General features: G+C 46.2%; 1 protein-coding gene across 1 annotated transcript in view; it reads right to left on the reverse strand.

The window, feature by feature from the left end:
• Nucleotides 1-10391: 10391 nt before the first annotated feature.
• Nucleotides 10392-26641, reverse strand: part of SIN3B (SIN3 transcription regulator family member B) — an 84561-nt gene continuing 68311 nt past the window's right edge. The window contains exons 17-20 of the mRNA XM_073559841.1: nucleotides 15073-15165; nucleotides 14381-14472; nucleotides 14077-14281; nucleotides 10392-11439 (exon numbers count right to left, since the gene is read on the reverse strand). Coding sequence (XP_073415942.1) covers nucleotides 11209-11439; nucleotides 14077-14281; nucleotides 14381-14472; nucleotides 15073-15165 — 621 coding nt within the window. The 3' untranslated portion in view covers nucleotides 10392-11208. The remainder of the gene's footprint in view (nucleotides 11440-14076; nucleotides 14282-14380; nucleotides 14473-15072; nucleotides 15166-26641) is intronic.

Below are 26641 nucleotides of genomic sequence, written 5' to 3' on the forward strand. Positions count from 1 at the left end.
CCTCTGGAGTGTAGAACGTCCATGGTGGCTGCCATGATTTTGGTAAACGTCCTGAGAGACGTGGCGAGTCCGAACGGGAGAGCCACGAACTGGTAGTGGTCCTGGTTTATCGCGAACCTGAGAAATCTTTGATGGGCGGGAGCAATTGGTATATGCAGGTATGCGTCTTGTATGTCTATGGAGGCGAAATATTCTCCCTGCTCCATGGATGCAATGATGGACCGAAGGGACTCCATGCGAAAATGACGGACCCGTACATATTTCTTGAGTTGTTTTAGGTCTAGTATGGGGCCGGACGCTGCCTCCTTTCTTGGGGACTACGAATAGATTGGAGTAGAACCCTCGGAAGCGTTCAGTCGTGGGAACCGGTAGTACGACTCCTGCTTGAAGGAGAGAGGAGACCGCCTGGTGAAAGGCGCGAGCCTTGTCTGGCGGTTTTGGTGGAACAGAGAGGAAGAATCGGTTCGGTGGACTGGAAGTGAACTCTATCTTGTATCCGGAAGACGCTATTTCCCTGACCCACCTGTCTTCTGTAATAGGCAGCCAGACTTGCTGAAAGAGTAGAAGTCGTCCGCCTACTGGTGGGGTGTCTTCCGGAGTTCGTGAGTCATGATGAAGCGAAATTCTGAGGTTTTCCTCCTTTGGGCTTCGCCTGGCCTGCTTTCGACTGCCAGATCCTGTCCGGCCTCTGCGCCACCCGTGAGTTGTCCCTGCGTGGAGAGCGGTTACGATTTTGTGCTGGGCGCGAGACTGACCAGCCCGAAGAATTCCGAAAGGATCGGAATCGTGTTTGGTTACGCCGTTTAAACGTGCGTTTAGGTTTGAGTTGAGGGAGAGAGGTACTTACCCCCAGTGGCGTTGGATATCATTGTGTCCAACTTTTCACCGAAAATCCGCCCACTGCAGTATGGGAGATGCATGAGGAATTTCTTTGAGGCCGCATCCGCTTTCCATTCCTGCAGCCAGAGGCTATGCTGAATTATGATGGCGTTTGCTGCTATCCCCGCTACACCTCTTGCGGAGTCAAGGGCTGCATGAAGCATGTAGTCTGCTACTACTGCTATTTGAACTGCATGGTCCGACAGCTGAGGATTTGAAATTTGAAGGCCAACTTGCAATGTTTTGGCCCAAGCCAGAATGGCCGTGGCCGCCCAAACTGAAGCGAACGCCGGGGCCAGGGAGGCCCCTGCCGCTTCGAACACTGAGCGAGCCACGAGTTCTACCTGTCTGTCTGCTGCGTCCCTGAGGGTTGAGCCATCTGGCAGTGAGGAGGGTCTGTGCTGCTAGTCTAGAGCCTGGGGGTTCCACTTCGGGTGGATCTGTCCACTGTTTGGTGTCCTTTTGTGGGAAAGGGGTACCTAGCTTCTAAATATTTACGATTGGTGAATTTTTCATCAGGCTGTGCAAACTGCTTGGTAAGGATCGTTTGAAATTCCAGGTGGTTAGCGAAAACCTTAGGTGGTTTCAGAACACCTTCAAAGCAAATCTTGTGTTCTGGGACTTCCGGGGTTGGATCAGAAATGTCCAGCACCCAATGGATGGAAGAGATTATGTCCTCAACTAGCGCTGTGTTGCTAGGGGGACAAGGGACCAGAGACCTCTCTGTCTCATTGTCAGAGTCACAGATGCCTTCCGAATCCTGCGTATCGCTCAGGTGTTCCCTGGTGGGTGAGCTGGGGCAGGTCTTCTTGCGGAGATCTGCGTTGTCTGTCTCTGGTAGGGGACGGTCTAGGCGACCTGGGACCATGGTGTCTCTCCCTGGAGGGGGATGACCGTGTGCTATGGGATGACGCAGAGGAACACGTGTGGGACCACTTACGTGTGGGAGAGCCAGAAACTGCCTGTCCCTGGGTGGAGCTGTTCCATTGCTGGGTAACACTCATAGGCGAGACATGACCCTGCAGAGCCTGGAGTAATGTGGAGGTAAGGTTATCTATGGACTGTTTCATAGACTGTGACATCTGGGTAGCCCATTCCGGCATGGTAGCAGCCGCTGAAGCAATGATAGGGGCTTCCTGGGGCTATGACACAGTATTTTGGATACAATCCTTGCAGTGCGGGTACATGCTGCCACTGGGGAGAGTGGCTTTGCAGGCTGTGCAGAAAGCATAAAAACAGTCCTGCCTGGTTCTTTTTCTTGAGCCCGGCATAGTGCACAGAGGCTGGCTAGCAGAGGACTGTACAGGGGTAACTACACAGGGGAGCTAAACCTTGTAGGTAATATGGATTCACAGCCGAGTAAAGAGAACCCGGCTGTGCTCTTACCCCACCAGTGTGCCCCTAGGTCCAGCGCTGACAATTCACAGTCCTGTGCCCCCCGGAGACTGCTGGCTTTGCTGCCGCTGTATGGGACAGCGTCTGCTGCAGTGAAGATGGCTGCCGAGGAGATGAGGGAGAAGAAGGGGGCGGAGAGCTGAGAAAAAGCGCAGAGATGTGAAAAAATGTGCCCTTTCTGCCTCGATCCGCCCCTTCTATGACACTGTGGAGTGTCATATTTGTCATCCGGGGGGCGGGCCGGGGAGGCAGAGAGGAGGCGCGGACCGGAGAGGAGGCGGCGACCTCAGCTAGGCCGAAGCCACGGACTAAATTTGATTTCTATGCCCAGGAAGGTCTCCAGGCTGGCGCTGTAGTCCGGGGGGGGGGCGGATTTTTACCGGACCCCCCCAGACTGAAAGGCAGGCTAGCGGTGGGGCCACAACCTGAAGCGGGGCCCTGTGGTGCATTCCCCTGCGGCGCTGTAGACTAATGCTGCCGCAGACACAGGGGCGCATAGAGCCCTGTGTCTGCATGTGCTATGCCTGCCTGCACTGCCCCCGGCCCCGACAGGAGCCCGCTGCTGGCTTGCGTAGGTTGCCATGGACAGACCCTACCTGCGGCGTCTCAACCTAATACCCCCAGAGGGGGATTAGGGAGGGTGCTGCTGTCACCGTCAGGGGGCTTCTTCCTTGCCTCGACATCAACCCAAGACCAAAAGGAACTGGGGAAGGAGGGGGGTCTCAACTTCGAACCAGCACCCGCAGGACTGGAGGAGCGACATGGGGAAACGCCATCTCAACTTCAACTGGGCACCCCATAATAGGGGGCCGAGGAAGGAGCCATGCCGGGAGTCTCACTGAGGAGACCCACTTTTCTTCATCTGTTATCCGAAGAAAAAAACGGAAAAAAAATAAAAAATCCTTTAGGTGTGCCTCCTTGCGACACTAAGCAAAAACTGGAGAAGGCTGACGCCGTCCAGGGGTGTATACTGCAGAGGAGGAGCCATAGTTAATCTTTTTCAGATTATGCATAGTGTCGCCTCCTAGTGGACAGCAGCATAACACCCATGGTTCTGTGTCCCCCCCATGAGGCGACAGAGTAATGGACATTTCTGGATTCACATTGCTGAATTTTTTTCGTCTTTTTTCGTGTTTCAATACTCGACATACAACTAGGCTTCCGTGCATACTGAATCTCTGTTTCCCATGTAAGCTGACTTTCCCTTGTTTTTTACTGCCCAAGCTACAGACAATTCCAATGGCCTCTCAAAGCCTCTTGGCTCCAAGCACCTCATGCATAAACAGGCAATCGTTTACTTCCAGGGCTGTCCGCCATTACAAACTCTCTGAATTGGAGCTGTTCAGCTTTTCCATGACAACCTTTCTCAAGTGTTCACATAAATTCCTCTGCCCCTTTCATCCTTGTCTTCATAGAAGCCAGAGAAGGGCAAAAATAGGTGGAAAACAGGTAGATGGGAAGGTGTACTGAACTGTAGGGGCAAGGGCCCTTATGTTTGGCTTCAAATGTCATTTGTGATGACAGATTCCCTTTAAATCATGGATTGTAATTTCAACTAAACTAATGATTCAAAAGGAAGACACCCATCTGTAGGCAGCTGTTTTGAGGTTCTCGCCACTCATCAGTACAAGGCAAGGTACTGTTGGATGGGTAAACGCCCTTTGACTTCGCTCTTGGGGATACTGTTTCTTCCTGCCAACTGATGTAGGAAGTCTACAAATGGGTGTCTTTTCCTCTTGGAGGAGACTTTGGTATGGCTAAAATCACTAAATACAGGGAAGGCATAAAAAAACAGCACTAAAGAGGTTCACTTTTACCAGGGAGCATTGTCTAAACTATAAGGGTGTATTCACTTTTTTTGCTGAGATTTTGGAGCAGAAACTCTCCAAAATCCACAAGGAGTTCACTTATGGTATGTGCACACAAAGGCACTCTGCATCCGGAGTTTTTTAAGCGGAACATCCTTCATGAATCGTTGGCATTATTTTCTGCACTTTTAAAATGTTACAAAAGATATCAGGTATCTTCTACCTGTGTTTTTAGGCTCTCCATGGAATTCCTTATTTCTTCCTTATAGTCTTTGGCGTCTTCCTAGTGAAAAGCAATTGGTTTTTTTTTTTTGTTTGTTTTTTTTTTTAACAGCTTCTCATCTTTTGAATATTTTTTTTTTTTTTTTTTTTTAACTGCTTCAGGTTTCAAAAGACTTAAGAAATTGAACATCAGCTGTCCATATGTTAAGCGTCTTCCTTTCACGTCTGGTTTTTCATGTTTGTTTTTCTTTATGGACGTACCCATTGTGGTCCATGGACTTTTGCACATGCTTTTTGCGGGCTATCGGTGTGCTGTCCATTTTTTAAACTGACTGATTACAAGGAGAAAAATGGGTGATATGTGAATGGTAACTACTGATACATGGATCAAAAACAGATGAATGTCGATCAGTTTTTTCACTTACTGATGGATATGTGAACCAGCCTAAAGGTCCATTTCCACTGTGAAATGTGCAGCGTTCAATGACCACTGACACTACATTTGCCAGTTGATAGTCGCTTAATAGCCTGTTTACAGAGTATGACCCTACGTCAGATGAACACTGACTGATCTGTAATAGATCAGTGCACATAGGCTTCCATTATTCTCAGCAGCTCAGACCTTGTTTATACTGGATGATGTGATGCCGAGGACAATGATCTCATGATCTTTTGTGCAAACCTAAAGATCATTTCCTCTGGACGAACAAGGGTTTTGCTCATTTGTTGATGATCGGCAGCCTGTTCAGACTGCACTTTGTTCACCATAAGTGGGTAGTGTAAATGCCCCTTTAGACAGAGTTCTGGGTCACATCACAGGTTATGGATTAGTTTAGGTAAAGGTCGAATGTAAGCTATGGTGTTGGGAAAATTAAGTTATCCTCTGTGATCACTGGAACCTGGGATTTCAGATGCCAGGGCCTCAAGCCAGCAACACATAGTAACATCAGGGCCTGCTAAATCAGACACGTAGAAAAACATTTGATTTTAATCTAAAATGTAGCAATTTTGATGAACGCCAACAAATCTACCATTGTGTTATCAGCTAAAGGGGAAGAGGTCGTTATGTACTAATTACACACTACTTTACATATTACTTTGTTTTTGTAAGAACATTTAAATAAAAATGTCAGATTATTAGGTCATTTTGGTTTACAGTGACTGTTGGAATGAGTGTCACATACACTTATGACAGGGAGACTATAATCTAAACCAGACCAGCATGTAGAAAATCCACCCCCTGCAGACCCTAACAAAGGCCTGTTTGTATGAGCTGGGTCCCAGTGGGGCCGTTTTCTCCAGCACTGACATTGTATACAAAACCCGCCTGTTCTGTATGGAAACAGATGATATGAATGACTTAACGATCCCTTGGTATCTTTTAAAAACGAATGGTTTATTGAGTGAGTCATGGCCCTGCAGGCCTGGATCTAGGGCTAGGCGTCAGCTCAGGCAGAATCCATTACCGAGGCTAATCTGCAGACAGAGGGGACACAGCTAGGAATGGAAAGAGTTTCGCTTACAGCTAGTGTGACTTTATAGTCACAGAGGAGAAGAGAATCTTTAGTGACACCTAATGGAGGCAGATATCCTATGAGTCAATATGGACTTAAAAAAAAAAATATAGTCTGGCCACATGACCTAGGATGCAATCTTTTCCAAAATGAAAAGACCTCCATTTGTAAATTTCATTTTGTGATTCTTGCCCCACTTCAGTGCAAAGTAGGAGGGAGGCGCTTTCGATGGAGGGACCAAGGGCTAAAGTTTCTCCTTTGTCAGCACAGAATGACTGTTCAAACCAAGAACAGGAGTTCTGTACATCCTTGGCGTGGCCCACCAAAGACATCATCAACAAGGAGTTTGAACGTTCTCCCCATGTGTGCATGGATTTCCTCCAGGTTCTCTGACGCAGAAAAATTCTCACTGTGTTTTAACCATTTTAAAGAAACTATGTCCTGGGCCCTAACCACTGTGTCATACAATCTATCCAGCTGAAATAAGATGATCAATGCCCAGTGGAAATAAAAAGTGAAGTGGATCCAGAAGGTAAGCACTCCCAACTTGACATGTTTAATCAAAAGGCTGCAAAGAATGCTTCAGTAAAAAAACAAAAAAAAAAACACTCAATACCGCTCCAGCAAAAGAGAATCTCATCTAAAAAAGCTCTCCGGAAAAGGAGCTAAATCCGTTTCCTCTTGAAAAACATGTCAATTTTGACCACCTCAAAAGAAATTCTGTGCACTAATATTTTTAGGGTATGGTCACACTTTTTTTTAAACATTTGTTTTGAGCAAATTCTCACCGAAATCCTCCTCAAAAACTCTCCCAATTAATTTCTATGAGAAATCCAGAGGATTTTGTTTAGCTTTTTTTGCCCCTTAGAGTATGGCACACAGACTTTTTTTCCCCAGCAACAGAATTGCCGAGGTTATCTGTATGAAGCCGCTTCAGGAAAACACACAGTGGTCTTTTTCCTAAGGAGGGAGAGGATGAGGAGAGTCAGCTCTCTAGGTCTGCTGTTGGAAGAATCACAATGGAGACATCGCATGGAGCCACAGAAGAAACAAAGAATCCTCCATCAATGAAGCAAGGGAAGTATAAAACGTCACATTTATTGGCATGTTAAAAGAATACGGCCACCTCTTATTACTGGCTGAACCTGAACATTTCGGCTAGAGAGCCTTATTCATGGTCTAGATAGCCAATAGTATTTAGTGGTGGTTCACCAGCAGCAATCTAGACCATGACTAGGCTCTAGCCGAAGCACGTAGGTGTAGCATGTGATATGATGTTGCCATAATCTTTAATGTGCCAATGAATTTGACTACCCTTCTTTCTTATGTGGCTTTTTCCTGCAGTGGATCTTTGCAGCGGCTCTGTTGCTCTTTTCTCTGTGCTTCCCACTACAGTGGCGAGTGGATTCCTAGCAGTAGCAGTCTGCAGTGTATATGCTACTTCTTTTAACCACTTCACAGTTTCCCAATCCTTATGTGGTTAAAAAAAAGTAGCAAAAGTCAGAGCACATGCACAGTATGTTCATTTAGTCTGGTGGTTTTGCAGCGTGTGCACATACCCGTAGTGGGTCATAGCGCCATTCAGAAATGAAGTGGGACATTTATGATCTATTCTACACACATCTGTAAACTCCATCATGGCTGCAATCAACCAGGTAAGATTATTTACTGGGACCGAACATCTTCTAGATGGCAGAAGTACAGTATGTAGCTATAGTAATTCAGTCACTAATGTAACCCGGGGCAATACTGCCCTCTTGTGTCCACGAGCCAAAACGTTAAAAATCTACCAAAGTCGCCCGTTATATTAAAAATAGAATAGAAGCAGAAATGAGCTTTAACCCTGGAAGTTAGTTATCAAGCCAACACAGACTTTCTAGAAAGGTATTAAGCTGGCCAGAATATGTTAATTTAGCTGCACTCCAATATTTCTCAGTAATATTCCAAATGCTTTTTCTTTGCAGAATTTGTTGAAAGCAGCATTGGTGATCAACACCTTAATGGAAATTGTCACACATATCCTTTACTTGGGATGTGATAAAAAGACGTCTCTTGAAAGTATCAGACATACAAATATAACAAATGACGGAGACGTTTTTGACTACTTGTAACAATAGCAATGGGGAAACTGCTCACGTAATGGTGGTTCAGATGCACAAATAAGAAATAGTTCAGCAACACAAATCGTGGCATACCGGACCGTCCCCATTGGCAGCACATCATTCATGCGGGTGTCCTGGGTTGTTGGTGCAGCGGGACAGGATTCTATATTATCCCTGTAGCACATTGTGCTCTTAAAGACTCCTCATTGACAAGCGCAGCACCCAAACATAGCTTTTATGCTCAAAATTGCCCTACTTTGTCATATTTCCTCAAGGGTCTCATCTACACCTCAATTCGGCTTGTACACCCCAGCTGCCTCTGCATACAAATGCCCTCACCAAATCAATACCCATGAATCTGGTGTCCTCCTTATTACTATGGTGAGCATTCACACGTCAATGAAGTTTCTTTGTGGTGCATTATATACCCAATATGTTGGCAAAACACTGAAAGTCTCCCTCAAGTATTTGTCCCAGTGACAGATGGCTAGTCTGGAATGGGAGCTGGCCAGAATATTTAACCAAGTTCAATTGGAACACAGATGTGCCTCCACGCTGTAGGAGGAGGCATTTAAAAAAATATAGGAGCATCCAGGAAGTAGAAACCCAAGATTATAGGGGCCCTGTAGCTCTCTGTTCTATACTTGCATAATTTCTTAAACCATAGAGGAAGTCCCATCTTCCCATAAATCATTGCGATCATCAAGATAAGATCCTTGATGAAACACATCAGGGAAGAAACTGACAAAATAGGGCAATTGGTGCATAAGAGTCAAGTTTGAGTTCTGCTTTTGTCCCGAGTTGGAGTCAATATGAAGCTTTTGAGGGTCAGTGCAGAGCGATACAGGGTGCAAAAGAGATAGAGTCCTGTGCCACTGCATCAAGGACCCAAAGACACCCACATGAATGATGGAGAAAAACTTGGCACTCAACTTAAATGTTCAAGAGAAATTTAATGTTGTCGTGATCAGTACATCAGTCACACAAACGTTTCGGTCACGTCATGACCTTTAGTGTACCAACTGCTTATGTATGGCACTTGTATAGACAAACGCTTTAAGCTTACGTTTGTGTGACTGATGTACTGATCGCGGACATTAAATTTCTCTTGAACATTTAAGTTGAGTGCCAAGTTTTTCTACGTCATTTTTCTTGCTTGGGGACCATACTTGCGCACCCTCACGGTAGTGCCACGTCTTATTCTAACACCCACATGAATGATGTCCTCCCCAATAGGAATAGCCCAGTATGATAGGATTTGGGCTAGATTTAACCATTTCGTATCACTGATCTGGTGCTATTATCTACATGTCTAAACATACCTCTATGTCACCATTAGGTGGACCATTCTCCCATAGCTATTAAGTGCCAAGTAACCACAAACGTCTTACGGTACATAAACTTATGTTAGCGTCTGTGTATGTGATAATTTTGAGTGATGTCTTTTTAGTGTATACCAAGTAAAAGACGCAAATGCTCTGAGAATAAATTGCTTGATGGGGCAAAGCATAACCCTTTAAGAATTCTTCAACCCAACATTGATCACCATAGGTGTGATTATAGCAAAGTGAAATGGCCACTTTCAGATGGCAGTATTTGAACCAACTATGGGTGAGAACCACAATATAAGATCAGTGTAGCCCAAGTGTTTTGGAATTACAAGCACAGATGCCAATGACAGAGTGACAGGAGTAAAGCAGGTGACTTAGCGAACTGGTTTCTAGCATTGGAATAACGATGCTAATATTTACAGAATTGTATAGAGGTGTTAAGAAAAAGTATGATGATCTACAGCGAGGAAAAGTACAGGGGGAGGTTATTTTGAAGGGCCCCTCACCAGAAATACTACTCCAGTCAGGGACTGGCGTAACATTTTTGGCACAAATTGAACCACCAAAATAACAACTTATGATGAATTCAGCTGGGGCAGCGTTGGACCAGACTGGTGTGAAAATGTCAAAAGTCGCAAAATCTTTGCACAACAGTGTTTTACGTCAGAAACGTTTTGATAAATCAGCCACCACAGAGTTTTACTTTTACAGTAAATATTATGGTCTATGGAGCCCAGCTGGTGGCTAGATGTTACAGAAGAATTAAGCCAGACATGGAGGCCTTGAGCAGGTCCCCAGATGTCATGGAAACCCATCAGCACCCCATGATCGCAATGGAGGGTAGAAGTGGGGGTGAAAATAGGCACACAAACAAATGCCTGTGCCGATTTGCAGCATTTAAATGCCACTGTCAGTGGACAGTGACATTTAAGAGGTTAACAGCAGTAGCGCTGATAGCTGGCATTAGCGATGTAATATAGCTTCTGAGTGTGCTCCAAACACCCTGACAAACGCCATGAAATAGATCGGTGAAAGGGATTGTCCGGGATATAAAATAAAATGTAGCCAACAGCAGGAAATGTGCCAAGGGTCTGAGTCACCTGTTCATCTATCCAGGATTAGTACAATGATGAAAATACATACAAGTGAATCTTTATTCTTTGCTTGAAGTTTTCTTTTAATACAAGTGTATTAGGTATTAACCACACATGTACAATGCTAATTTTACTGCACTTGATTTATTTTAACCATTATATAGGGTCAGTATAGACAATGATTATATTTTATAGATTTTCAGTGTTACTGAACACTTTAATAATCAGTCCCATAATTCATAATTACTGAGACGGAGATACTGCCTATGGGTAGTGTCTGCCAACTGCAAAGGTTTTTGGGTTACAGGGCAATACCACCTCATTCTGGAGCACCCAATTGATTTTACCTACAGAAGATTTTCTGGTGCATTTTAGCAAAGATACCCCAGAAATTCCTTAATACATTAAATAAAAGACATTTGGGAGGGTAGTATCACAATGCTTTAGGGGATCTGAAATCCATTGAATGAAATTGAAATCAAGTGGAGTCAACAAATTATCAGTTTCGTTTCCATCATTTCAACAAAAATCTCCCAGAACCATAATTTACTTTACATTGAGAAAGAAACAGTCAATCCCAGAAATTCTTACCATCATTGACTCATAACTTAGTTCACTGTAGCCAGACCTAATCGTCCTGACAGTAAGGCTACAGGTTTGCAGGCCCTCTTCACCCCATCTTTGGTTCACGTGGGGCAGTATGTCAAAGTCAATTAAGGTGTCCAAAGCACAAACTGAAGCATAATGGCACTGGTTTAAAAGGTCTCTTAGTGTCCAACACCCCTTTAGGAACAACAAAATATAAGCCCTGTAGAAAAAAAATTTTCAGCAGCAAATGCAAACAGGGGATATATGTGCCTATGTCAGGGAGAGGACGCTCTGCGTGTGTACTGCACTCTGTATCTGGTGACTGTCATGCCATGAACCTCAGAGACTTCACACACAGTCTTGCAAGGAACCATTTCTTCATCATCTTCGCCTGTCAACCAGTCTTGTACCAGTTCAGCTGCTCGGGGACTGACGTTCTCTTGTAGCCAATTGTTGTGCCATACGGCAAACTTCTCATGGTGCTTTTGGAAGACCATCGGCTGGAACTACACAGGACGGGACAAACATTTTTCAGTTAGTGACTCGTACAAACGTTGCAGGATGGATGATATTGTCCTCTGTATGAGGACAAGCCATCAGAGAATGCTCAAAAGCCAAAACTTATAAGGCAATTAGTCATCTTATTAGCCCGAGGAGACACAGACACACACACATCCCTTTCTCAACTTTCAACGTACATGTATGGTGCAAGTTGGGATGGGGCTTGTAGGTTCAGCTTGCCCAGCAAACAATGGCCGAATGTCATATACAAGATCTTACTCCAAACGCAGTTGAAGCTGAGCTCTGCCAGAGACTGTTACCCTGGTATGTGACACTGTCAATCACAAGGTGCCGACTGGTTGCTATGGCAGCCGGGGGGTCTGCTGAAGACCTCCTGTGCCTGACATCACTGATCTTCATACAGTCAATACTTTTTCCCCCGTGTCATTTCTCATTACTATGCATAACTTAATTTATGGACATCTATGGTATTTATTTATTTATACCGTTTCTGGTATATATTGTGCTGCTCGCAGACAGAATTTTTTTTTTGCTTTTTTTTTATAGCTCTTGTAGGAAAAGATTCAGTACAGTTTATGTATTTACCCAAAAGGGGATATGCTTTTTTTTTTTTAAATTTTTCTTTTGGCGGGCACGTCAAAACGACACACGGAGACGCATCCACATACAACTCATGTCCCTGCGTACACAGTGTTAAATATATGTACGCAAAACGCATGCGGATCTTAAGAAGTACGCAGTCCTACGGTGTGAAACCAGCCTAACATTGAGTTTCATCTCCCTCTGAAGATTTTCTACTGGGTTCATGTCTGGAACCTGGCTAAGCCTCTCCAGGACCTTGAGATGCTTCTTACGGAGCCACTCCTTAGTTGCCGTGGCTTTGCGTTTCTGGTCACGGTCATTGCAGGAACACCCAGTCATGACCCATCTTCAATGCTCTTACTGAAAGGAGGTTGTTGGCCAAAATTTTACGGTACCTGACCCTCTCATCCATTTTCCCTTCAATACGGTGCAGTTGTCTTCTCCCCTTTGCAGAAAAGCACCCCTGAATTATATTGTTTTCCCCACCATGCTTCATGGTCGGGATGGTGTTCTTGGGGTCGTACTTATGCTCCTTTCTCCAAACACAGCAAGTGGAGTTGATACCAAAAAGTTCTATTTTGGTCTCCTCTGACCACATCACCTTCTCCCATGCCTCCTCTGGATAATCCCAATGGTCACTGGCAAACTTGAAATGGGCCTGGACATGTGAAAAATGAGCAAGGATGACCTTGCGTGCCCCTGAAGGATTTTAATCCAAGACGGCGTAGTGTGTTACTAATGGTGATGTTAGAGATTGTGATCCCAGCTCTCTTCAGATCATTAACCAGGTGCTCCCGCGTAGTTCTGGGCTGATTCCTGACCTTTCTCAGAATCTTCCTTACGCCTCGAAGTGAGATCTTGCATGGAACCCCAGACCGAGGAAGATTGACCGTCATCTGGTGCTTCTTCAATTTTCTAATAATTGCGCCAACAGTTAATGCCTTCTTTCTAAGCTTCTTGCCTATTGTCCTGTAGCCCATCCCAGCATTGTGCAGGTCTACAATTTTGTCCCTGATATCCTTAGACCACTCTTTGGTCTTGGTCATGGTGGAAAGGTTGTAGTAATATTGAGAGTGGACAGCTGTCTTTTATTCAGGTAATGAGATCAAAGAGATGCAATTAATACAGGTAATGGGTTAAGAGTAGGACGGCTTCTTAAAGAAAAATTAACAGGTCTGTGAGAGCCAGAATTCTTGCTGGTTGGTGGCGATCAAATTTTTATTTCATGCAATAAAATGCAATTTATTTAAAAATTATACAATGTGATTTTTTTTTTATTTTTAGATTATGTCTCTCACAGCTGAAGTGCCCCTACGATAAAAACTACAGATCTCTTCATTCTGTGTAGGTGTAAAAACTTGCAAAATCAGCAGTGTATCAAATACTTATTTTCCACATTGCACGTACAATATGGTAACATGTTTTTTGTGGTGCAAGTTGACATTATCGATTCAATTTTGGGGTACGCACAACGTTTTGTCAGATTATTACGTTTTTGGACGGAGTTGTGTTAGGATTTTTTTTTTTTTAAACACTTTTACCAATTAGGAAAATTTAAAATTTTGCCATCACTTACGAATGCAGAGAAATCACATTTAATTTTTAACAACGGAAAGGGGGTGATCCTTTTCCTGTTTTTCAAATTATTTTTACTGTATTATTTAATCCGCTTTGGGGACTTGAACCTGCAATCGTTTATTTTATATACTGTGATAGAACAGATATTCCAGTGTAGAGTGAACAAATATTCTGGCTGGCTTCAGAAGAGGGCAACTATAGCAGTTGTGGGGGATTCATCAAGCCCCTGGTTTCCATGTCAACCCATTGATCTGACCGGAAACAGTGCAGGAGCGCAGTCATGCTATTTAAGTGGCGCTATTGAAATAAACAACAGTAATCGGAGCTAGTTCTGGCCGCTGCATGAAGATGAATCTTCTGGATGTGGTGGCGGCTGTCTATGCAGGAACCAGTCCTATCACACGACATCGGGAAGGGGTTAAACATTAAATAAGTTCGTTGGTTTTTAGCAGCTTTCTTACCTCTTTGGCTCTCGTCAGTGTTCCCCAGCGATACATATAATCTTCAGAGTTCACAATAAACATCATCTTGTGACTATTGAGCCTAAAGCGACAGTCCATATTGCTGGCACTCTCTACTCCCATCAGTCTTTTCCAGGAGCTCTTCACTTCATCCTTCATCATTCGCATAGTTCTGCATTGCCATCTTTGGAAATGTTTGATATTTCTGTGGAGGACAAGTCAATGTTTATGGCTTCCTTTTAGTGGCAATTCCTTGCATCATAAAAAGGCAGATTACAGCCGCTGACCCACATATATAACTTACCGCTGTAAAAACACTGGCTTCAGCAGAAAGCCTTCACTCTGACCATTTTGATCGTCTACACTGATGAACTGTTCAACGTAATTGGATAAATGCTGTAGAGGATAGAATGGACACAAGTTCTTATAAAGCCAACTGTACATCAGTGGTCACCTACAGAGGCCCATCCGTCAGTAAATTAGGTTTATAGGGTGGGCATGGAGTTTATTGGAGACAGGTTGCCATGAGCTTACAACTCCTGGTGTCTCCACTGGGGAAATTTAAATAGCTTCCTGGCTACTCCTCCAATTATAGCAACAGGAGAGAGTTACGACTAAACCTTCACTTTAGATTTGTGGCAGAAATTTCAGTGACTGGGATTTTTCCTGAAACCCGTGCATGGGTTATGACAAACCATATCCAGATGAATGAGACAGTCTCTAAATCTTATGGGGAAATACATCTGCTATATGTGAATTCATGTCCTCCATTGCGTGGAGCATTACAATAGAGCAATATGATACAACAAAACTCGAGACAAGTTCTTGTTCAAGTTATTTCATGATAAAAACAGCAAAGGAATTCATTATAAGTTCCATGTGTACAAAGGATGCTGGCGATGCTAGCAGCATGTCCAGCATGGGGAATGGCAGCTCATATACTGTAGATTGCGCCACTTCAGGCACCACCTCCATGATCCGAACTACTGTGCTCACCTGTACTTCTGCGGGGTCTTCTGTCTGTACGTCTTCTGTGTCCAGCAGCTCAATTGTCATTACTACTTGGCCCTGTCTCTGAAGAAACATCATCTGACAAAGAAGAGAATGCGGATCTCTATTAATCTATATTTTTAGGATGATCTCTACAAGTGGAAACATAACGTTTTCAGTTTAAAAGGCAACATTCTCAGTCTACCACACCTAATCACAAAAAACAAAATGGAGGATCAGTTCTGAATTAACCACAAAAAGTGACAGCAGATGACATAAATTTTCTAATATGTTTTCCTTTCATTTTAACAGAGTGAGACCAAAGTCTGGAGAGAGTCTCTTCTCTGGGGTGTACTAACTTCTATACAGCCTAAGAATAGGAAAGTAGAGTCTTGTGCTCAGATCTGGCGGTACCAAGGGTGAACAGATTCGTTTGCAGGTTTGGGAAGGTTGGCGAGTTGCTGACCAACAGAACTTAGTGGGACAGTTACTTCATCCATTTGTCAAAAATAAGGAAGAGACATGACAAATTAATTCACCAATGCATCACATTAGCCAGCCGGCTAAACATTTGCTTACTTTTAGGAGTTCAAACTCTACTACATATAGAATACTCATTGGCTACTTATTAAGATGTCCCTGTCAATTATACAGCCCAGCAAAAGGACATATCCACTTGTAAATGATTAATTTGCAAGAAGAGGACTTGGGACTTCAAAAGCGTTCCTATGCTACAGAAGTACATAACAGCTTGTAAAGGGTTAAAGCGTACTAGTTACTACAGGCAACTTATCAAAATAAGCTACCCTATGAGGAAACAAGGAACACCACCACTTCTGGCCAGAGCACCACTTTTCCCTCTGTAGGTTCCCGACTTTTCAGTGGTTTCAGAAAACATGGGGGAGACTAGCTGCTACGGCGCCTCCTATACACAGCACATATATATATGGCTCTTTGCTCTGCAGCACACAAACAGACCCAGCAGCAGCATGGTGGACATGTTTCTGTCAATCCATTACTGGGGGGGAAAAGATGAAGAATCAGTCCCTACGAGTGCCTCTCCATGCTTCTAGGTTTTAATAGGTGCCTTAACCTGACCATTCAGTGAGCAGGCAGTCCATTGTACTTCCATGAAGATGGATTTTAGAAAGGTTCTCTTTTAACCATTTAGCAACCACCAATATATTTTTTCTGACCTGATATAAGAGGATAGTACCTTAGCGGGTGAAAACGCAGCAGCTGTTATCTGTACACTATAGCCCAGGCCCTGCTGCATCAGTCATGATCAGTGTTGGCAATGCCCATGACCATGTAACCCATTAGATGCTGCTGCCAATAGTGACTATGAAATTTAGATGGTTAACAGAGCGTGGGCACTCCCTCTAACCCCATCGGCACCCTGTGATCATGATTGTGTGGCCCTGATGTTTGCCATGGCAATCCATAGCCAAATAACAGCCTAAGAGTCTGCAGCTATAGTGGCCTGTTCAGAAGTTACCGTCATTTACCGTATATACTCGCGTATAAGCCGACCCCTCTAATTTTGCCACAAAAAACTGGGAAAACGTATTGACTCGCGTATAAGCCTAGGGTGGAAAATGCAGCAGCAACTGGTAAATTTAAAAAATAAAAATAGATACCAATAAAAGTAAAATTAATTGAGACATCAGTAGGATAAATGTTTTTGAATAGCCATATTGAATCAGGAGCTCCATATAATGCTCCATACAGTTCATGATGGGCCCCATAAGATGCTCCATACAAAATACACCCCATATAATGCTGCACAAAGGTTAATAATTGTCCCATAAGATGCTCCCTAGAATAATATGCCCCATATGCTGCTCCATAAAGGTTATGGCCCCATAAAATGCTCCATAGATTATGCCCTCATAAGATGCTCCATAGATTATGCCCACATATGCTGCCCCCATAAGATTCTCCATAGATTATGCCCCCATAAGATGATCCATAGATTATGCCCCCATATGCTGCTCCATGGAGCAGCATATGGGGGCATAATCAATTTATTATGCCCCATATGCTGCCCCCATAAGATGCTCCATATATCATGCCCCCATAAGATGCTCCATATATCATGCCCCCATATGCTGCCCCCATAAGATGCTCCATATATCATGCCCCCATATGCTGCCGCTGCTGCAAATAAAAAAATAAAAAAATGACACTCGCCTCTCCGTCGCTGGGTGTCAGGTTCCGGTGTCGCTGCTGGCTCAGGACCCAGCACCTGAGACATTCATATGTCCTGCGTCCATCGCTGCTGCTCACCGCTATCTGCCATGTCATCGGTCAGTGGAGTTCAGGCAGCAGAGGGCACGGCGCGCACTAACCACGTCACCGCGCCCTCTGCTGTCTGAATGTCACTGACAGAGGACACATCAGACAGCAGCAAGCAGTGATGGAGCGGGGACAGGTGAATATAGCCAATACTTAACACGTCCTAGCGCGGTCCCTGCAGCTCTGTTCTCCCACTGTCTTCCTTCCTGCCTTCAGCGATCATGTGGTACCGCTCATGAAACTCATGAATATGCGCATATTCATGAGTTTAATGAGCGGTACCATGTGACTGCTGAAGGAATGAAGGGAGACCATGGGACAAGCAGGGGGGCTGCAGAGACCAAGCCAGGAGGGGTAAGTATGACCTGACACACCCGCTCCCCCTCCGACCCCCTGGTGTACATGACTCGAATATAAGCCGAGGGGGACTTTCAGCCCAAAAAAATCGGCTGAAAATCTCGGCTTATATTCGCGTATATACGGTAGGTTGTAAAAACTTATTTTTCTAGGGACCTATTCAGTCTTCAAGTGACTTAGGGGGACCTACATATTGAAAAAAACTAAAAAGTGATACCATTCTATAAGCTGTGCCCCTTAACACACTCCATACTGCTGTCAGGTAGTTTATTAACTCTTCAGGTGCTTCTCAGGAATTAATGCAAAGTGTCATGACCGGAACTAAAATATTTTGTAAATTCCCTTGAAAAAAAATGAAAAATAATGCTACAATTTTAAGCCTTCTAACATACTAACAAAGTAAAAGATAATTTTACAGATGGTTCAGATGTAAAGCCAACATGAGGGAAATGTTATTTATCAACTACCATATATACTATAGTATAAGCCTACCCGAGTATAAGCCGAAGCACCCAATTTTGCCACAAAAAACTGAGAAAACATTGACTCGAGTATATGTCAGGTATGCACGGCCCCCCTCACCCCCCATCCTGCTATGCATTACATCTCATCCCTATCCTGGTGTGCATGGCCTCCTAACCCCTGGTATGCACAGGCTCCTCATCCCTATCCTGGTATGCATGGCCCCCTCATTCCTATCCTGGTATGCACAGGCTCCTGATCTCTATCCTGGTATGCACAGGCTCCTGATCCCTATCCTGGTATCCATGGCCTCCTCATCCCTATCCTGGTATGCATGGCTACTCATCCCTATACTGGTATCCATGGCCTCCTCATCCCTATCCTGGTACCATGGCCTCCTCATCCCTATCCTGGTATGCATGGCAGCCTCATTCCCATCCTGATATGCATCATCCCTATCATGATATGCATGGCCCCAATCAAGAAAAGCACAAAAAAAAAAAAAAAAAAAAAGGCCATCCTACTTACCGTCCCTGCATCTTGTTCCGGTGCCAGAAGCTGCAGCGGTTGGACGATCACGTGTTCCCACTACATAGAGGAGTGAATATTCAGTGCGCTCCACGCCTATTGGAGTGGAGAGAGGTGAATATCGATTTCTCCTAAGTAACAGGCACATGTAATTGACCGGCCACTGCAGGAATCCGGCGGCTGACAGAGTGCATGCTTTTACAGAGAAATGAATATTCAACTACCAGCGCAGTGAATATTCATTTCTCAATACAAAAAAAATGTGCTGAAAAACTCTTATACTCGAGTTTATACAATATTTTGTGTGGTGTGATTATCTTGATTAAAAGGGATAATTCATTCAGAGTTTGAAAACTGCAAGTTTTTTTTGAAATGTGTGTCACATTTGATATTTTTATAAATAAAACACAAACTAAATTTATCATTGTCATAAAATGTGTCACAAAAAAAAAAAACCTCTCAGAATAAGAGATACGCTGAATCATTCCAGAATTATTGGTGCAAAGTTACACTGGTCAGAATTGACAAATTTGGCATGGTCACTAACATGACAAGGCTGTGAGAGGGGATACATACTGTTACTAGTTTTTCATCAATAAACTAAAGGAATCCATCTGACCAATGTTATTATACAAGAAGCAATGTAATAAAGAAGCACAGATATTTCATGTGTATGAGCTGCACAACAGCACCCCCTCCCCTATGCTGGCATCGATAGAGAACTGCCCATCTTCAGTGTTCCTTTCTTAAAGGGCTATAACTTTTATACTAAACAGATGAGAAGTTTTACTTTTTCTAATCATATACTGTAAAGCTGAGAAAGCTTCAAATTCCTGAAAAGGTTAGTAGCGTAACTTACTCAAGAAACGTACTCCAGTCTCCGACTTGAGTATATTTCCACTGGAGACGCACAACACTTGCAAGATGCTCTTAATTCTTTAAAGGAAATCAGTCCCCACATTTGACCTATGTAAACTATTAATATGGGCATACAGGTTTATAGACTGCTGAAGAGAGCGATACCAGTATTTCTCATATCAGATGCTTTGTTGTGGATTCTCTTATCACTTCATATAAATGACCTCTTCCAGGCTCCAGGGCAGATGGTGACTGGAGACAACTCTGCCCCCAGAGATTGTATTACATGAAGGGGGAGTTACCAGTTTGATGTGTAATGGTTACCTGTGTGACACGTAATGGGTACCAGAGTGAGGTGTAATGGCCGTTCTCTGCTCTCCTGATCTCCCTGCAGGGCTGTGTGTGAATAAACCGGACATGTGGCAGGAGAATCTGCCTCCAGAGATTATTATATATAGAGGGAGACATTACAAGTGTGATGTGTAATGGCCGCTCTCTGATCTCCCTGCAGGGCTGTGTGTGAAGAATAAACCAGACATCTGCAGGAGAATCTGCCTCCAGAGTTTATTATATATAGAGGGAGACATTACCAGTGTGATGTGTAATGGCCGCTCTCTGCTCTCCTGATCTCCCTGCAGGGCTGTGTGTGATTAAACCGGACATCTGGCAGGAGAATCTGCCTCCAGTGCTTATTATATATAGAGGGAGACATTACCAGTGTGATGTGCAATGGCCGCTCTCTGCTCTCCTGATCTCCCTGCAGGGCTGTGTGTGATTAAACCGGACATCTGCAGGAGAATCTGCCTCCAGAGTTTATTATATATAGAGGGTGACATTACCTGTGTGATGTGTAATGGCCGCTCTCTGCTCTCCTGATCTCCCTGCAGGGCTGTGTGTGATTAAACCGGACATCTGCAGGAGAATCTGCCTCCAGAGTTTATTATATATAGAGGGTGACATTACCTGTGTGATGTGTAATGGCCGCTCTCTGCTCTCCTGATCTCCCTGCAGGGCTGTGTGTGATTAAACCGGACATCTGTAGGAGAATCTGCCTCCAGAGTTTATTATATATAGAGGGAGACATTACCAGTGTGATGTGTAATGGCCGCTCTCTGCTCTCCCTGTAGGGCTGTGTGTGATTAAACCGGACATCTGGCAGGAGAATCTGCCTCCAGAGATTATTATATATAGAGGGAGACATTACCAGTGTGATGTGTAAAGGCCCCTCTCTGCTCTCCTGATCTCCTTGCAGGGCTGTGTGTGATTAAACCAGACATCTGCAGGAGAATCTGCCTCCAGAGTTTATTATATATAGAGGGAGACATTACCAGTGTGATGTGTAATGCCCGCTCTCTGCTCTCCTGATCTCCCTGCAGGGCTGTGTGTGAATAACAGGATTTTTGGGTTGCTTACCGTAAAATCTGTTTCTCGGAGCCTTCATTGGGGGACACAGAGACCATGGGTGTATGCTGCTGCCACTAGGAGGCTGACACTATGCACAAAAAAAGGTTAGCTCCTCCTCCGCAGTGTACACCCCACCGACCGGCAGGGAATTCCTTAGTTAGTGAGAAAGCAGTAGGAGAAGTAACAGAATAGATTGGTTACAGTTGAGTTGTTTGAAAACAGAACAATCAACCAAAGTAAGAACAGGAGTTGTAGAACATGGGAGGATGCTGTGTCCCCCAATGAAGGCTCCGAGAAACAGATTTTACGGTAAGCAACCCAAAAATCCTGTTTTCTCGTTCGCCTTATTGGAGGACACAGAGACCATGGGACGTCCCAAAGCAGTCCCTGGGGTGGGAAACAAACTTCCATCAGGCCAGCGGACTCACCACCGCTGCCTGCAGAATCCTTCTACCTAGGCTGGCGTCCGCTGAAGCGTAGGTGTGGACCCTGTAGAATTTCACAAACATGTGAACCGAAGACCAGGTTGCAGCTTTGCAAAGCTGCAGCGCGGAGGCTCTGTGGCGTACCGCCCAGGAAGCACCCACTGCCCGGGTAGAGTGCGCTCTGATCCCCAGAGGGGCCACTCGATGCTTAACCCGGTAGGCCTCCAAAATTGCCGATCTGATCCAGCGAGCAATAGTAGCTTTGGAAGCCGGGTGTCCTTTCCGCACCCCATCTGGAATGATGAAAAGAGAGTCTGTCTTTCGCAAGGAAGACGTCCTAGACAGATAGACTCATCGCCCTGACCAGATCCAGCTTGTTCAGGGACCGCTCCCGAGGGTGAGATGGACTCGGACAGAAGGACGGCAGAACAATATCCTCATTGAGGTGAAAGGAGGACACCACCTTCGGAAGAAAAGAGGGCGGAGGCCGCAGAACTACCTTGTCCTGGTGAAGTACCAGGAAAGGAGAGCGGCAAGAAAGAGCCGCCAATTCCGACACACGCCGGATGGAGGTGATGGCCACCAGAAAGGCTACCTTCCAGGAGAGAAGGGAAAGGGAGACTTCTCTGAGAGGTTCAAAGGGAGAACCTTGCAGAACCTCAAGAACCAGATTAAGATCCCATGGATCCACGGGCGCTCGATACGGAGGAGCCGTGTGAGCCACGCCCTGAAAAAAGGTTTTGACCTGAGGGCAGGAGGCCAAAGTCTTCTGAAATAAAATGGACAGTGCCGAAACTTGACCCTTCAAGGAACCGAGAGCAAGCCCCGCATCCAGCCCTGCCTGAAGAAACGCCAGAACTGAAGGGAGCGAAAAGCACATAGGTGCGATGTTATTGGCCTCACACCAAGTGAAATAGGCCTTCCAAGTACGGTAGTAAATTTTGGAAGATGATGGCTTCCTGGCTCGGATCATGGTATGAATTACTCGACTGGAGAATCCTGCTCGTTTCAAAACCTCAACAGCCACGCCGTTAAATTGAGCGGCCGAGAATTGGGGTGGCAAATCGGACCTTGAGACAGCAGATCTGCCCTGTCTGGAAGCTTCCAGGGGGCGTCCGCGAGAAGGTTGACAATGTCCGCGAACCAAGACCTTATGGGCCAATTCGGGGCGATGAGAATGACTGGAATTCCTTCTGCTTTGATCTTCTTCAACAGCTTGGGAAGAAGAGGCAGGGGAGGAAACAGGTAGGGGAGCTCGAACTGTGACCAAGGAATGGCCAGAGCGTCGGCGCCCACTGCGAGAGGATCTCGAGCTCTGGATACAAACTGTGGGACCTTCCTGTTGAGGCGAGAAGCTAGCAGATCTACGTCCGGGGTTGCCGAACGACTGCAGAGCTGAAGAAATACCTCCGGATGTAGGGACCACTCTCCTGCCGCGAGACCCTCGCGGCTGAGAAAGTCGGCGGCCCAGTTGTCTACGCCGGGAATGTGTACCGCGGAGATTGTCGGTACTGAAATCTCTGCCCACTGAAGGATCTTGGACACTTCTGCTAGGGCTGAGACACTCCGTGTCCCTCCTTGGCGGTTGACATATGCCACCGCTGTGGCATTGTCTGTCTGAATCCGGACGGGCAGGCCCGAGGAGCCTCTCCCAGTGGACGAGAGCCAGATGGATCGCTCGTATCTTTAGGACGTTGATCGGCAGAGCAGATTCTTGAGTCGACCAACGACCCTGAACAGTGTGATTGCGGAACACTGCACCCCAGCCGAGGAGGCTGGCATCCGTTGTTACAATCTGCCAGTGAACAGGAAGAAAAGACCGCCCCAAGAGGATGAGAGGAGACATCAACCACCAGTTGAGTGACCGCTTGATCCGGCATGAAAGACGAACAGGGCGATCCAGGGACAGAGCCGACCTGTTCCACCTCGACAGAATGGCGTGTTGGAGAGGCCTGGCATGAAATTGGGCAAAGGGAACTTCCTCTATCGCCGCCACCATCTTTCCCAGGACCCTCATAGCTGTTCGGAGGGACGGAAATCGTGTGGTCTGCAGCGATCGTACAGCCTGCTGCAGGGAGAGAATCTTCTCTTGTGGGAGAAAGACCCTTGACCGACGAGTGTCGAACAGTAGGCCCAGAAACACAAGACGTTGAGTAGGGACCAGACAGGACTTTTTCCTGTTGACGATCCACCCGAAATCGGAAAGAGTGTCCAGGACGATCGTCAAACTTAGGCGTGCCTGTTGGTGACCGGTCTGCAAACCCTGTCTTATGAGGAAAGGTTGCAGGATTTGGGAATGTTTAGTTTGCAAAAGAGAAGACTGAGAGGAGACTTAATAGCTGTCTACAAATATCTAAAGGGCTGTCACATTGTAGAAGGATCAACTTTATTCTCATTTGCACAAGGAAAGACTAGAAGCAATGGGATGAAGCTGAATGGGAGGAGACACAGATTAGATATTAGAAAAAACTTTTTGACAGTTAGAGTGATCAATGAGTGGAACAGGCTGCCACGAGAAGTGGTGAGTTCTCCTTCAATGGAAGTCTTCAAACAGAGGCTGGACAGACATCTAACTGGGATGATTTAGCGAATCCTGCTTTGAGCAGGGGGTTGGACCAGATGGCCCAGGAGGTCCCTTCCAACTCTACGATTCTATGATTCTATGAAAGAGGGAGCTTTGATCAGAATATCGTCGAGGTACGGAAAAAGAACAAGACCTCTGATCCTCAACAAGGCCATCAACGCAGCCATGATCTTCGTGAAGACTCTGGGAGCGGTGGCGAGACCGAACGGCAGCGCGACGAACTGGTAATGTTCCTGGCGAACCGCAAAACGCAGGAACTTCTGATGTCCGGAGAATATGGGAACATGTAGATAGGCATCTTGGATGTCTATTGAACACATGAATTCGTGCTCCTCCATGGAAGCGATTACCGAACGAACCGACTCCATCCGGAAGTGGCGAAGACGGACTCTCTTGTTGAGCAGCTTGAGATCCAAGATGGGTCGGACCGCCCCGTCTTTTTTCGGCATAACAAACAGGTTTGAATAAAACCCTGTAAACCGCTCCGATTCTGGAACGGGCACAATCACCCCGGAACTGAGGAGAGAGTCAATGGCCGTAAAGAACCCCGGGATCAAAGCTGGATCTTTTGGAGGACGAGATTCGAAGAAATGATCCCGTGGAAGAGAGACAAACTTTATCTTGTATCCTGACGATACAACCTCCCTGACCCAAGCATCCTCTACTGAGGCCAGCCAGACGTCCTTGAAGAACAGGAGTCGACCTCCCAATTGGAAGGGACCCTGGGGAGTCCGAGGATAGTCATGCTGATGTGGGCCGTCCAGATCCGGATCTGGATGGTCTGCCCTGCGAAGAGTGGGAGCGCCAGGAGGGAGTGGGTCTGAAGGAAACTTTCTTCCTATCTTGGAGTGCCTGCGGTCTTTGTTGGTTGGAGGAGGTCTCCGCCGTATTGAAACGGCGGTAAGCCCGAAAGGGTCGAAACTGACGCCTCAGTGGGGGTCTGCGAGGCTTGGACTGAGGCAGGAGAGAACTCGTGCCTCCGGTGGCGTCCTTAATATTTTGGTCCAATTGGGATCCAAAGAGGCGCCCTCCCTGAAAAGGCAGATTAGTAAGTGACTTTTTAGAAGACAGGTCCGCCTGCCAGGCCTTGAGCCAAATTGTACGTCGGATTGCCACAACGTTACTTGACGCTTGAACTGCGCAGGATGCGGCATACAAAGAAGCAGAAAGCAGATAATCCCCCGCAGGGGAAATCTGATTGGCAAGATCGGCCAATCGATCTGGTTGTGCTTTCTCTAGGATGCCCTGACGAAGATCCTCTGCCCAAGTGGCTATGGCTTTTGCTGCCCAAGATGAAGCAAAAATTGGGCATACCGCCGTCGAAGCCGCTTCGAAGGCAGACTTCGCTAGGGATTCTATGATCCTATCATTAGAATCCTTTAGAGACTCCACGCCTGAAAGCGGGAGAACCGTGTTATTAGAAAGCCTGGACACGGGCGGATCGACCGAGGGAGAGGCAGACCAGTTGTCCGTGAGCTCTTTAGCAAATGGGTACAGAACGCCGAGACGCTTCCCTCGTTGAAAGCGTCTGGTCGGATCCCCTCTTTCCCTGGTAAAAATCTTTCCAAACTCGGAATGTAAAGGGAATACCCTGGAGGGTTTCCTCCCGTCTGAACGAAACCTCCTGATCTGAGGATTTCGCAGGGGGGTCAGCAATGTCAAAGGTCTGATGGATCGCTGCAATGAGGTTCTGCACAGTAACCCTCATGTTCGCATCCTGGTTCGAATCCAGCTCTAAGATCCCCTCAGCTGACCTGTTCGAGAGCGCTTCACCTGACTCGGGAGAGGAGGCCCGGGAGGTAGGCTGCCGAGAAGGACTATGTGGTGACATGGGGCGAGGAGGTTTCCGGCTGGAGATCCTGCCTGGGTCTTTTGCGACTAACGCTGGCCGACTCAGATGGAACCTCTTGAGGCCTGCTGGATCCTGTAGAGGTGTCCAGGGGCAACTTATCCAGGACGGCTACTAGGGACTGAGACACCCTGGTGAGGTCTGCCACTGACTGTGATAGAGACGAGGCCCAGCCAGGCATGGGGGGGTTCACTCTCGCCTGGGGCCCTAGATGGCTCCTGGGCGGCATCAGGTTGAATAGGATTGCTACAATCCAGGCAGAGGGAAGTGGACTGACCTGAGGGAAGTTTGCGATTGCAAGAAGAGCATGCAAAGAACTTGACGAGAGTACAGGAGGGAGCCGCAGAGCGGTTACGGTCAGATTTGGAGTTAGACATAGTGAAACCTGAGGTAGTGCCGGAAGGTTGGGGGACAGGGTGCAGAGAAGGGTGTCAGCCTGCAGATGCAGAGCTACTCATGGTCCGGTGACCCCAGAGACGAAGGTATCTACCTCTCTGCAGGTCAGAACGATATCCGGTTGACAGGGGCGTCTGGCTGTAAGATGGCGACCGCCTGAGAGGAATCAGGGAAAAACGTGCTCCCAGGGGAAGAAGAAGGGCGGGGCTAACCTCCTGCTGAAAATGGCACCGCCCCTGGCCAGGAACAGGCTGAGAAGAGCGGTGGGAGGGCCTGGAACAGGCGGGAGAAAAGCCCGCTTAGTAGAAAGGGGCGGGGGGCAACATGAGCGCTGCCGGGGAAAAGACCCCTGTCCGGAATAGGGACAGCGGCTGACCACAAAAAAGGCTGCCTGGAGGCGCGGGACGGCCACGG

The sequence above is a fragment of the Dendrobates tinctorius genome, unplaced genomic scaffold (assembly GCF_039654945.1).
Source record: "Dendrobates tinctorius isolate UK_male_01 unplaced genomic scaffold, ASM3965494v1 ptg000276l, whole genome shotgun sequence".
NCBI classification, from domain to species: Eukaryota; Metazoa; Chordata; class Amphibia; order Anura; family Dendrobatidae; genus Dendrobates; species Dendrobates tinctorius.